Source organism: Hemibagrus wyckioides, linkage group LG02 (genome assembly GCF_019097595.1).
Source record: "Hemibagrus wyckioides isolate EC202008001 linkage group LG02, SWU_Hwy_1.0, whole genome shotgun sequence".
Lineage (NCBI taxonomy): Eukaryota > Metazoa > Chordata > Actinopteri > Siluriformes > Bagridae > Hemibagrus > Hemibagrus wyckioides.
In genome coordinates this window covers 17,498,781-17,512,782 of record NC_080711.1, presented here as the reverse complement: position 1 = coordinate 17,512,782, position 14,002 = coordinate 17,498,781, and the positions used below count along the sequence as shown (strand labels likewise).

The following is a 14,002-nucleotide window of genomic DNA, read 5'->3' as shown; positions in this document are numbered from 1 at the left end:
CAATAACCTATGTTATATATTAAAACTCCCTCTTTATCTTGTTGCAGCACCATTGTGTGTAGGCGTTAAATTTTCTAGCTTGCGATTTGTTCTGGCATTATAGAACATAAATAAACCCTTCAGGAAACAACCTACTGTATGTGCATGTGTGTCTTCCGTACTTTGAAATTAGAAGTATAATTGCAAAATATCAAATTCACTTAGTATGTGCAAAATAGATGTGTGTGGGTGTGACTGTGTGTGTGGATTAGAGAGAGTGTCAGCATTAAATGAGTGACAAATAGGTCCTGCCCACCCACTGTAGGTGACTGCCAGGTAAAAGCCAATCCAGAAAATTAGGTCTCATTGCATTTGGTTGTCTCCATCCATCTATCCATCCATCCATCCATCACACCTCTTATCCCACTGGGTGGCAGGGAACCTGAAGCCTATACCAGGAGTTTTGGAGCACAGTGAAAGGACTCCATTGTGTCTTAAAGTGCAAACTTGATGTAAAAGTCCAGGAAATCACTGTTCAATTTGTAAATAAAATCCATTGCGTGGAGTAGCATTAAATGAGAATTTGTCTCAACCACAAATCTGCACAAAAGACACAAATGGGATGGAAGATGAGGGGAAGCTGTTCACAAGACAAGCTGAGCGCCACACAACCCTACATGTCTCTGAACTGAAGAAGGAAACCAGAGAACCCTCAAGAAACCCCTAAGGCACAGGGAGAAAATGCCAACCCCACACACAGTGGAGGTGGGAATCAAAACCCAATCATGAAAGTGTGAAATAAACATCCTAACCACCAAGCCACTGTGCAACAACATTCAACACTCTCCAAAAAAAAGTACTGCAGCCTTTCAGCCTTTACTCATACACCAGATCAAGAAAAGAAAAAAGAGACACACTTTTAGTCCTGCGATAAGAATTTGAGATGAAAAAAGGCACTAGATCCTGAAAACAACCCTCAGTGCACTAAAATTTGGTACATTTTACCAGACTACAACTGTAGTTAGACTTAAGCCAATGTCCTTGAACACACACATACACACAAAACAAAGATTAGTATCTTCTATGTATACACACATATTAGTATACATTAACGTGAACATACATGCACAGTAGCTCAGCATCATCACACTTGAGCAAAACTGGTAAGAACAGCTGACTGATTGGTATAATTACTCACAGTCATTAGCCGCCTCCTCCATCCCCTGGCTCAGCCTATGACAAAATCGCATGCCTTTGTTTTGAAACAAGCATTAAATGTGACTTCATTTTTTCTTATGCCATGCATGAGAAAAACTTGCCATTTTCAGTGACATGCCATTCTATCAAAAGCTTGAGGTTTTTTTAAGCCCTTGTTCACAGAAAAGAGATAACTTTAGGGATATGCAAGAAAGACTGCATTGGACCCTGAGATCCCACACGTCTGAATTTAATTGATTTCACAGCTGCCTTCTAATCAAGACAGAGCTGATTTGCATTTGGTGGAAGCTGGCATCCTACCCGTGCATGTCTGAGCATCTGGCACCAAGCCAGCAGACAGAGAGGAAGGAGGAACCTTGAGTGGAAAAACTGAGATAAGGGGGAGGGGCAGTATGGTGGCAGTAAATAGAGGAGAACAAGAAATATGAGATGGAAGAGTTAAAGGGAAAACAAAACTGAGACAAATGGTGCACATGCCTGCAGAGAGGGTAGAGGAGGCAGAAGTTGCCCAGTGATGACACCAAACAAACGTAGTACAAAATACATTTTAAGAAGAATTACAGAAGAAAGCCATTATACTTCTGTATAGGTGCTTTGAGACCATGCCCATTGTTAAAGGCACTATACAAATAAATTGAACTGAACTGAATTCTCCAAAGCATTTTTATGATTGTATGTACATTGGTAAGATAAATGCTAAAGTGGGCAGATTTGCAGGACTTTGTGTACTGGCATACCAACATATGTTTAAAACACATACAATCCAGAAAATACCATTCAGTAGTCTAATGGTAATTGCTCCAAGTAGCATGCTGCGTTTAAGATAATGTCACCGCCCAACCCCCTGTGTTTGGTCTTACCCATGAATATTCAGAATAGACATCAGGAAAACAAATACAGCACCATAGAAGTTTATTAGTACAGTGCATGGTCAATGTCCCTCCATCCATCCAGCCAATCTCTACACCACTTTTCCTACTGGGTTGCAGGGAACCTGGAGCCTGTCCCAGGAGACTAGACAGGATGACAGTCTATCGCAGAGCACAATCCCACACATACTCATTTACACACTGTAGACAATTTAGAGATACCAATCAGCCTACAATGCATGTTTCTGGAATGGGAGAGGAAACATCTGGGGGGGGGGGATGCAACCTCCACACATACATGGCGGATGCAGGAATGTAACCTGGTGTGAGGCACACATGCTAGCCACCAAGCTGTGGTACACTATTTAACCTGTACTTGAATTTATAAATTATATGAATATCACAGCACAATTTTATATTATAAAAGATTATACACTCTATGGTAATATTCTATAAGCAAGAGCTTATACTATGATAACTGTTACAGCATAACAAAGCTGTGCTCTGGGAATTGGGGAGATTGAAAATATTTTTGATGCAGTGTCAGAAACACGCACACACACACACACATACACACACACACACAGAGCCAAAAGCCAAAAAGCTGATTAATGGTGTGCATGTGTAGCTGACTACTTTTAGCATTTTGTGTTGAACACCCAAGCAGTGAGATGGGCACTAAACTACATTAATCCAAACAGCTGACAGCATTCTTCACCAACATCTCACTGGCACAGAATACTGTCCCCATCTGCCTCAAGACAGCAACCATCATTCCAGTGCCAAAACTAACAGCTGTAACGGGCCTGGATGATTATCATACAGTGGCATTAGTCTCCATCATTATTAAGTAGCTTGAGATACATGTCCTAACTAGAAAGAGCCATATATCACCCCCTTTCTCCCTGGACCAACACAAGTTTACCTACAGGGCAACTAGTTCAACTAAGCATAATATTTCTTGTGATACCATGGGCTATGTGGCGGTCAGAATGCTATTCACTGATTATAGTTCCACCTTCTACACAATACTCTAGCAAACTAGCATCCAAAACTCACAACCTGGGTCTTAGTTCACATCTGTATAACTGGATTTTGGACTTCTTAACCTACTAAACAACAGTCAAACAACCCCAACAGTCTAGCTAAGCACTCCTTCCTCCATAGTGTTGAACAATGGAAAAATTAGCTTTCACTATACTCACTTTTTCACTTAGCATTACAAACCCTTTTAGATGTCCAGTAGCTGATGATACAGCAGCCATAGTGTCTCCTAATAACAATGAGTCTCCCTCAACTCAAAGAAAACCTGGACTTTATTCCTATTCCTAAACTTTAGAAAGCAATGTGTGAGAGATTTAAGACAATCCATAGTTTAAGTTCCTCTGGATCTTTATAAGAGGAAACTGTAACCACTGGATCTCAGTTTTTACTTGCACTTTCCAAAAAGTCACCAAGGACCTGACTCACTCTGCCAACATCCAGCATCTCACCCCACTGCCCTGCAGAAAATATTACAGAACCTAAAATGCCGGCTCAACTTAGATAGACTATAGAACTGTTCAACCCACAAAGTTTTCACCTTCCTTGACTGAGCGCTTACTTCCTACAGTATAATGGAACAGGCCAACTTTCCTACTTATTCTTGCTTAAATTCCTCTCCTGGTTCTGCTGTAATGACAATCTGTGCAATACCTTATACAGTGTTACTAAGAGTAACAAATCACATTCCACACAGACTGTATTAGCTCCTGTACAATTTAAAAGCAATTAACTCCAGGAGGATTTAATGCAATACTGAATACTGCATTTAGTTGTTCAATTTATTATCTTAAGTGTAATTAACTCCACTGTGCAGTACAGTATATTACATTTATTTGAATTATCCCTGTTCAGTTGATTATTTTAAGTGCAACTGTGCAGTACTTTATATTACACACAGTATATATAACTACACTTAGCTGTTTATACTTTATTTTTGTACACTTGTATGCTTTGATATTTATTCTTATACACTCTGAATGCAGAAAACAACATATCGCTGTTACACTGGTCATTTTTTCAATAATTTCCCCCATCAATCAGCATTCTTTATACATTGTACATTATAAGTCTGCTTTTGTAACAGATAGCATAAGTGAAAAGATGTAAATCTACAATATTACTTCTTAGTGATTGTTTATAACTAAACATGAAATATTATTTCAATAATTTGTCAACATGGAATTGTGGAAAATTGCAAATATTTCATACAAGGCTATGAGTGATGTAGATTTTCCATAACCAATAATGGATGGGTCAAACAGCTGAGTGGAAAAGTGTTGAAATTTGAAAGTACTTTAATGACTGTATTATTAGGTAAAGTACATCTGAATTGTATGTACCTGTATATAAGTTGCTGTGGTCCAGCGTCAGGCTCCCACACACTCACAATCGTGGCCTGGGTTCGATTCCCAGGCATTCAGCGTAAAAACCTATCAAATCAAAATACATTTGCAACCTGAACTGCAAAAAGACAACATGTACAAAGGTTGCTGTAAATGACACTTTACCCATTTCTTAAATGGGTAGATACATACAGTATTTGTAAATATTATATCTGTATAACATAATATACTTATTTGATGTGAAAGATGAACACCAACTGTATAAACTGTGTTTATACAAACCTGATGGATCTGGAACATCCTTCTTGTAACCAAGTACAAATAATGTGTCTTCTCATTGGAAGAGGAGGTACACTATTCATGTTTTTTTCTTTTTAATATTCTCCTGGTTATAGTTGAGAAGTGTGTGTGAGACAAAATAGAGATTTGGGAAATCTAACTGGATAATCTAACAAACCAAACTATGTAAAAAAAAAAAAATTGTGGGCAGGAAGAAACAAATAATAAATAAGCAGTCCCACGTATGTGTTTAGTCATGAACTTGTGTAATGTAGCTGAGGTTGAACTGTCAGTGCCAGAATTCACAGAGATTAAGCCGTGTGTGTTTACAGTCTACCTCAGGTTTAGATCTGAATACAGACAAAGAAAGATACAGATACAGATAACCCTACCCAGACAGACCTCAGTCACAGAGCTCAGCTCTATATGAAAGAGAATATGCTCTCTAAAGGAAGTGTGACAAGGTCTTCTGAATATTTCATATTCATTGTTCAGGTGAAAGGTTTGGGCCAGATGCAAAAGTACAACACAAGACAAAAAAAAAAAAAAAATCCAAGCCCAAGCCATTTCCAAGCCACAGACAGAAAAATTTCATCTGCTTTCTAAGTCTTCTTCAAATACATTGTATTCTCAGGGAAGCTGACATTTTACAAGCAATTATGATCATTTAGGCAAACTCTCAAAGCATCAACATTAAACAAAGACTGATATTTCATTTTCCATCTTTATTTCATTAAAATAGCAGATATCAAAGATATTTGGGTTACTCTTAATACCAGTAAAAACAAATTCATTACTATGAATATACATCACAGGACAAATATTCTGACATTTCTCTAATTAAATGCAGTTAAAAGGTTTGGAGACATTTGTAAGGCCATAAAATGTGGGAAATCTTTCATTTCATTTGTAACAATGCTTCAGTCAGTCATGGCTTCTTTAAATTGTAAATAGGAAAAAGGAGATATAATAAGGCACACTGGCACACACTGGAACTTAAAGTCACTGGCAATACAGAGACTTTATAAGGAAAAAAAAACTGTAAAAAAAAAAATCTGTATAATTATACAACACAATGGGAAGATCTGTAATCTTAACTGCAACACCAACATACAACATCCTGTTAAAATGAACAAATGATGGACTCCCAGGTGCACGCTGAAAACCCTGAAGTCATCAGCTGAAAACCACCATGCTACGTACATCCAGTAAAAACAGCAAGGCCTGAATATGTTTAAGTCAGTGGATCTTTCAATTGGGTTTTATGACCACTCTATTAAACAACAATGTGATATGTGATAATGAATAAAAGCCAATGTTTCCTGTCAGTAATGAAAAACAGCGTTGGCTAAGCTCGAAATAAATGTGTCATTACGAGTGTAACAGGAAGACAGTTAATCCCTTCATTGTTCAGTTTGGATTGGATGTAGTATAAAATTATGACCAGTAGTTTCCAGAAAGACAAAGTTTCCATAAAAGCAAGACAACATTCCCCTACTCTGAGATGTTCGAGTAGAATGATGCACTTTATCAACAGAAAACTACAATTGATTTATAAACTGCAGTTATAGTGTGTATCCCCCTCTTACAGCAAACAAAACAAAAACAATTTTGGACAAAAGTTATTTTTGGTGTTGTAACAAACACTATTGTCATTACTGACTGAGAGGTTTGGCCTTTATTCATTGTATTCTAATATCAAACATTACTGTTTAGTAAAGTATTCAGACATGGGCACAAAAACTCATGCAAAGAACATGTGTGCATATCCATCTGCATTTGGACCAATTTCATACCCTTAAGCACTTAACCACTAAGCAGGTGCAAATAAGCAGGTGGGCTCCTGAATGACTGAAGGTGCAGGTCTGGTGCATCAGCATCGGCTTTAGAAAGCCACAGAGCCTGGACTTTCACATTATTGATGAAGCAGCACAGCAAAAAAAATCAATAAAACAATCATAAAAGAGGAGGTTTATATGAAGTGCTGATTGTAATATCAAAGCAAAAAGTGTATACATTTTACAAGCACCGCAATTTGGTCTCTTGACCCATGTGAACTCGATCTGCGGTTTAGTCAGAGACCTGAAACATGAAGCTGGGCGAGTTGGGTGGACATACGGGACATGTGGATGCATTCAGGGAGGAAGCATTTAGCTTTGTGTGTGTGTGTATGTGTGTGTGTGTGTCATCAGTCTTCAGTCTGTGGGTTAGAGAAGGCAGACAGGAGGCATGTGAAGTAGTGTGCAGTACTGCATGGGGAACAAAGTTATAATATGCCCTTCTCAGGAGAAATAGTTGACTCTGTTTCATGCTGGTTGTGTCTCTGGCTGAAAAAAGCGAGAGTGGAATGGGGTGGCAGATGGAGTGCAGGGTAGAGAAGTGTAGAGAGATATAAGGTGGGGGGGGGTGTGGGGGTGGTGGTGGTGAAGGCACTAGATCTCATGTGAGGCTGGGTGGTGCTCAGAGAGCCCATTGGCCTGCATGTTGTTCTCATTAAGGCGACGCACACGGTACATTTCGTAGTGGATGCTGCTGGTGATGTCCTTAATGTTCTGCATATGGGTTCTGTAGAAAATATTAGGAGAAAGCAACACACACACACAAAGAAAAAAAACACACATAATTTAGAGAAGCCCTGATCAGAAACATTATCAATAATCACTTTTCTTCTCAGACTTCACTCACCTGATAAGGAGGTCTCGCAGGTAGGCAAACTCACAGTGAGCGATATTCTCAACTGCACAGAGAAACAGAGAGAGAGAGAGAGAGAGAGAGAGAGAGAGAGAGCAATTCTTTACACACTATAAAAGCTCTAAGAACTTTCTTTTCTGCATGCTTTATTATTAACCACTAGGGGGCAGAAGACACCGAGATCTTCCGTAATTGATTTTCTCTGTGAGCCCTCACAAAATAAACATAAGGATGACCGGACAAATCCTGCGTGACAAACATATGGTTGCCTGGGCAGCATGAATTACAGAATTTTATCAATAATTGAGCAGGAGAATGTTACCATGAAGCAGCAGCTCAAAAAATTCTCAAAACAAGAAAAGAGGAATTTCAAATGAGGGCTTTAATAAGAGGACTTCAGGAAGAGTAATTACACAGCAATTTAACACCATCAATTTTAGATCTCTTTAACAGGCTGTGTCTCTTCTTGCTACAGCCCTGCAGCTGGTTGCACCAGTAGAACATAAGCTCTATTACAGCCTGCAGTGTAAACGCAAATGCGAACCAAGTTGCTTTAAGCAGCATAGTTTTAATAGCCTGAAGCTATATCATAAAACAGGCACAATGTCTGCTGTACACAAAACTACTCTGATTCTGTTCAGAGTATGAGTAAGCAAAGCATTCACTGACTATAAATGAATATTTTTATTTCATGAAGAGTATAATAACTCCTTCTGTTGGAATTATTTTGTGGTCTGTAATCCGCAAACGTGGCTGCAGTGTTTGTGAAGATGATTAGAAATTCAAGTGATCACAGGATAAACCACAAACAGGCTGTCAGCCTGAGATTGCTAGCGGGGTACACACAACAGGGAAAACCTTTACTGCTAATGTAATGTACTTCATTCTGCTATCCACCACAGTCAAATGTAGATTAAGTGTGCAGCTGCTTCATTATATTTCATTAGTAAGCTATCTATAATGTTCATGTTGCTCTAAAGCCCAAGCAGAACACGCACATAAAGAACTGAAAAAAACTGAGTTACATTATTGTAAAGAATAATTTACTTCAAGAGATTTAACATTGCTATAAGTAAATGTTAGACTGAGAAAGACAGATACTATCTGGCTGCAATACCTACAAATGAGCTTGTGTTCAACTAGCTGCTGGTTGTATTGGGAAGCAATCCTAATTTGATGATAAACCTCCATGACCCCGGGTTTGATATTAATGCTGTCTATGCAGCTGCTTTTCTTTCTTTTCTTTTTTTTGCTTTACTTCTCCTACATCACTCTTTTGCATTACTTCTCCTTAGGGTACAAGCGCAAAAGTCCTTTGTTGTATTTGCAGTGTTTTTTTTTTTTTTCATTGCATAATGACGTTCCTCCCAATTTGACTGGATGTATTTCTCCGTAAATTGCAGACAGAATGTTTAAATTCATTCTACCTCCACCGTGCTTCATTAATGAGCTTGTATGTTTTGGATCATGAGCAGATGCTTTCTTTCTCCTTTGGTAGAGGTTCATCTTGGTTCCAAAACTTTTGTGACTCATCTCTGTATTTCTTTGCCAATTCCAATCTGGCCTTATGGTTATTACTGCTGATTGATACTGAGTGGTTTGCATCTTGTGGTATGGGCTCTATATTTCTGCTCTCAAAGTTTTTTCTTCCAAGTTCTAGCAACTGTTTTGTCATTAACTGCTAGAGTTTTTCTTGGCTGACCTGTTTGATGTCTGGTTGTTAGTATAGCAGTGGTTTCTTTCTTTTTAAAAGAAATTCCAAATGATTGTATTGGCTATATCCAATGCTTGTACAATGGCTCTGATTGATTTTCACTCTTTTCTCCTATTCCAAATGACTTGATTTTCTTTCACAGACAGCTCTATGAACTTCATGTTGGTTTATCATTTTAAACAATAACGATTTATCTTGATCTTGATGAAGAAAATATTCACAATTAACTTATTACTATATTTACTTATATACAATGTATAATTCGTTTAGAACAAAATGATATGACAATGGTCAATGTACACAAAAATCATCAACCCACTGAGGGCTGGATTTAAAATCACACCGAAAATTAAAGTAATATATTAAAAATTACTGTAGGCTAATCCAGCTTGCATGAATTTTATCACGGCAACTCATAACGTAAGTCTGTGCAACCATCCAAGGATATTCCTCCCCAGACCATCACCAACCCACTGCCAAACAGGTCATGCTGGATGATGTTGTAGGTAGCATAACATTCCCCATGGCATTTCCAGACACTTTCATGTTCGTCACACATGCTCAGTGTGAACCTGCTCTCATCCTTGAAGAGAACAAGGCACCACTGGCAGACCTGCCAATTCTGGTGTACTCTGGCAAATGCCAGTCAAGCTGCATGTGGTTGGGCTATGAGCAAAGATCCCACTAGAGCATGTCAGGCCCTCATGCCACCCTCACAAAGTCCATTTCTGAGAGACTGGTCAGAAACAAGCACACCAGAAGGCTGCTGGATGGAGATCATTTACTTCTCAGTACTTCTCAGTCAGTACTTCTCCTGTTCCTCCTTGAACAAAGGAGCAGATACCGATCCTGCTGCTGTGCTGTTGCCTTTCTACAGCCCTGTCCAACTCTGCTTGTATAATGGCCTGTCTCCTGCTATCTCCTCCATGCATTTGAAACTGTGCTGGGTGACGCACCAAACCCCCTTTGCGACAGCATGTATGGATATGCCATCTTGGAGAAGCTGGACTACCTTTGCAACCTGATTTGGTTATAGGAACTAGCTCATGCTACAAGTAGTGAAGTAGTGACAAGAACCCTAAGAAAACACAAAACTACAGACAAACCAGTCAGGAAGGACAAGGAGAGAGCAATTGCTTGTGGCTACCACCCTGCAGAACTTTTTGGGGGTTGTTTTGCATTCAATGCAGGTGAAACTAATTTACAATCACTTACACTTACTCATGAGACAGATTGATTTCCCTGAAGTTTAAATGACTTTCTTATACTGTAATGACTGAGAGTTCCTTTACTTTTTTGAGCCATATATATGTATATGGAAATGATTTAGTACCTTCTATGGTTCCCCATTTGGTTTTCCTTCCTAAGAGTCTCCTCCCATTGACCTGGTACTCTTGGTCACTCCCCACCACTGCAAAAGGAATCATCTCCTGGAGCATCACAGGAAATAACAATCAGTATCAACTGTCCACTACATGAAACAGTATATTCGGTGCTCTTATAGTACAATAAAAAAGCTATCCTGTTCATTAAATCAACAACTGTAGCGGAAGGGATCAGATGAGCTATTATCTGCTACTGCTTTGTGCACTTACTCTTATTTTTTCATTGATCAGTCTGTCCTCTGTATCCTCGTCAAACTCCTTCTGAGGATAGACGTCAATGTTGTTGGCCCTCAGTTCTTCCCTGATCTACAAAAACACAAATCATATCAGAAACATCACAGCAGACACATATTTCTTTCCTTTTCCCTGAGGACATGCTTAAGTCCTATTCATACTGGATCATTATTTCATTAGGAGTTGGACTAATCATTTTTAGCAGAATATCTCTGGGATTCTAATGCCATATTTTAACTCCTGTTAAATGACTAGTAGAAATAACCCCAGGTAACACATTTACACCAACTGTCATGCTGGTAAATATTTCATTATATGCTGCAAAAAAAGTACTTGTGCTTTGTGCTCAACCATGTGTACATCGTGAAGACCTAGTTTGCTTAAACCATGCAAATCAATCAGAATTACTACAGCAATCTCTGGCAACAATACAGACAGACATGTGTCTGGAAATCTGAATAATACTTTGTTTGACTGTGCAGTATTTAAACAATTAATCATGAGTTCCTCTTAGCCATCTCTCTCTCTCTCTCTCTCTCTCTCTCTCTCACATACACACACACACCAGTCTTTGCCAATATTCATTCATTCATTCATCTTCATACCCACTTTATTCCTAATTAGGGTCACAGGGATCTGCTGGAGCCTATCCCAGCACACATTGGAAAGGCAGGGGTACACCCTGGACAGGTTGCCAGTCCACACCTATGGGCAATTTAGAATTACCAATCAACCTAATGTACATGTTTTTGGACTGTGGGAGGAAACCGGAGTACCTGGAGTAAACCCATGCAGGCACAGGGAGAACATGCAAACTCCACACAGAAAGGCCCCTGCCTGTTCGAACCCAGGACCTTCTTGCTGTGAGGCAATAGAGCTAACCACTAAGCCACCGTGGTGCCCATTCTTTACAATATGGAAAGTAAGTGCTCTTGATGTCTGAAAAGAAAACACTGGGTAACACCACCAGACGGCATTTTATGCAGCATGTTTTCACTCAGACAACTCCCTCATTTTCCTCCCAGTGAAAGCTTAAACTAATCACTTAACCAGCAGCTATGTGTAAGCAACTGTGAGTGCCCTTGTGGAAGACTTCCTGATGATTGGAGCCAAAATGATTTGTGTCTTTCATTTGTGTGTGTTTTTGTTCCCCCTCATGTATGGCCCTTATATTCTTCTTCTTAAGTCTCAAAGTCTCTAATATGTCCTCAATGTATAAAACATTTATCTTACAGATTTCAACTGCCTAGTGGCTTGAAACGAGAAAAAAATGGATCCTGAGGATCCTGCCCATGAAACACAGCACTCTCAATTGGCCTATAAAGCAACAGCATTGAGCTGAGCTTGAGCCAGAAAAGCTGTACTGTATTTCCTGTTGCTGTGGAAGAAAGCTCGAAGGGATTCCAAAAAACAGAGAGAAATGTCCGCTGTCAAAGCTTAGGTCCTCCTCTCTAAGTGAAGCAGGCCAGAACAAACATAACCAATGATTAACACAAAACAGTACAACACTGATAGAGAAAGCAGGAACAATGAGCCACTTTCCTCCTAGCATGCCACATGTCATCTCAACACATCTGTACGACATCCACAAAGCCTCTTCAGAAGACCTTTGAATCCTAAGCAAACAGGAAGTCACAACTGGCCGATATTAACATAGCTCTACTGAGGAACATGAACCAAGTAATGTAATGTATACACTATATTTCATGATGGCTGCTTTCTTGGAATGTAACCATGAGCTTCTACACACAACAGAGCCTGAACGACCCCTGCAAAGCAACGTAACTGAAAACAAATAAAATACAAACAGAATCCTTAGATATTTATTTAAAAAAATATATGCAAATAAATCTTTACAAAAGTAGTTGCATTGAGAAGCATGCTGAGCAAACATTTACCATAGAGATAAAAAAAAACAGTTTTGTAATGCATAAAATATTCAACAGAAAAGGTGAAGCTGCTCACCTTCTTCTTGAAGAAGTCCCTCTCCTCTAGGGTCAAGGTGTCAGCCTTGGCGATAACTGGGACAATGTTCACCACTTTACTCAGTCGTCTCATAAACTCCACATCCAAAGGCCTTAGACTGAGAAGGGAGAATACAGTTCAGTTTCATGTATATGGCACTTTTAGAGAGTAAACTCAAAAGGCAAAAATGAGGCTTTACAAAAAGAGTAAAATTTCTTTTTTCTTCTTTTTTTTTTAAACATTTTTCTTAAGAAGGTATAAGCTTTAGAAAAACCAAGAAGAAGAGCCTGTAGCCATCTGGGCTATATTTAGCGGATTTAGTTAAAACCATACCAGCATACTCTAGTGTTAAAATGTGGAGCTCTTATGCATATTGAGTTGGCAGGTCTACAGAGGGTCATGTAATTAAAATGACTGAGGAAAGTCCTGGTGGTCTTACAACACAAAATGCACCATTCTGTAAATGATAAGGCATATTTATGGCCAGGGATTAAAAACTTCCCAAGTCCACACTTAAATACCAAACTAGAATCACAGCTCAGATCTGCTGTGTTCTGTTGGACCAAATCCTGTAAAACGTGACCCATGGCCTGTGAGTAATAGCAGAAAAGGCAGGGAAACTCCCTTTTTAATGAAATCTAAACTTAGCAAATCATTTGCCTGAGCCACACATGATAGGATGTATATACTCTCTACAGTCAGTGTGTTAAAAGCTGTGCTGTAACTCTCCCTACCTATTGGAGGTGTTCAAAGCCAAGCTGCAGCTGAACACACATCTGCAGCACTACATAAACAACAATCAGCCTTTCATCACGTTATATAAACACTCAAAAGCCTGCAACCGACACACATCAATGCTGGCGGCTCAAAAAAATCTGCATCTGACACAAACCATGACGCGGATGTCTGTATGGATTTGTGTGAATACAATTATACGTGGAAAGGCCTCGATGTGCTAAAAGAAAACCCTTAAACATGTGCAAAGTGAATATATTAGTATATTGCCATAGAAACAGCATCAAAGAATATTTTCATGCTGAACAATATTTAGATGAAAAACAGGGCAGGAAGTCTGCTGAGATACAAAGAAGCCTCTGGTTTGGACATCACTGTCACTGCTGGCAGACTATCAGAAGCCATTTCCTCTCAGAGCTTCTCAACAAAAGGTGAGTGTCTGTTTTAACCTAAAGGACTTGTTAAGCATGCACACACATACCTGAGACAGAGACTGATGTGGGTCAAAGTTGTTTCCTATTTTAAACTTATTCTTCACATTTTGCA

General features: G+C 39.1%; 1 protein-coding gene across 8 annotated transcripts in view; it reads right to left on the bottom strand.

Annotated features, from left to right (window-relative positions):
- Positions 1 to 5,442: 5,442 nt before the first annotated feature.
- The window catches only part of septin9a (septin 9a), a 73,168-nt gene continuing 64,608 nt past the window's right edge, over positions 5,443 to 14,002 (bottom strand). For all 8 annotated transcript variants that reach the window (XM_058406308.1, XM_058406337.1, XM_058406363.1 and 5 more), the window contains 5 exons: positions 12,722 to 12,839; positions 10,733 to 10,828; positions 10,471 to 10,567; positions 7,418 to 7,469; positions 5,443 to 7,297 (listed from right to left, as the gene is read on the bottom strand). In XM_058406308.1, the coding sequence (XP_058262291.1) occupies positions 7,165 to 7,297; positions 7,418 to 7,469; positions 10,471 to 10,567; positions 10,733 to 10,828; positions 12,722 to 12,839 (496 nt within the window). In that variant the 3' untranslated portion in view covers positions 5,443 to 7,164. The remainder of the gene's footprint in view (positions 7,298 to 7,417; positions 7,470 to 10,470; positions 10,568 to 10,732; positions 10,829 to 12,721; positions 12,840 to 14,002) is intronic.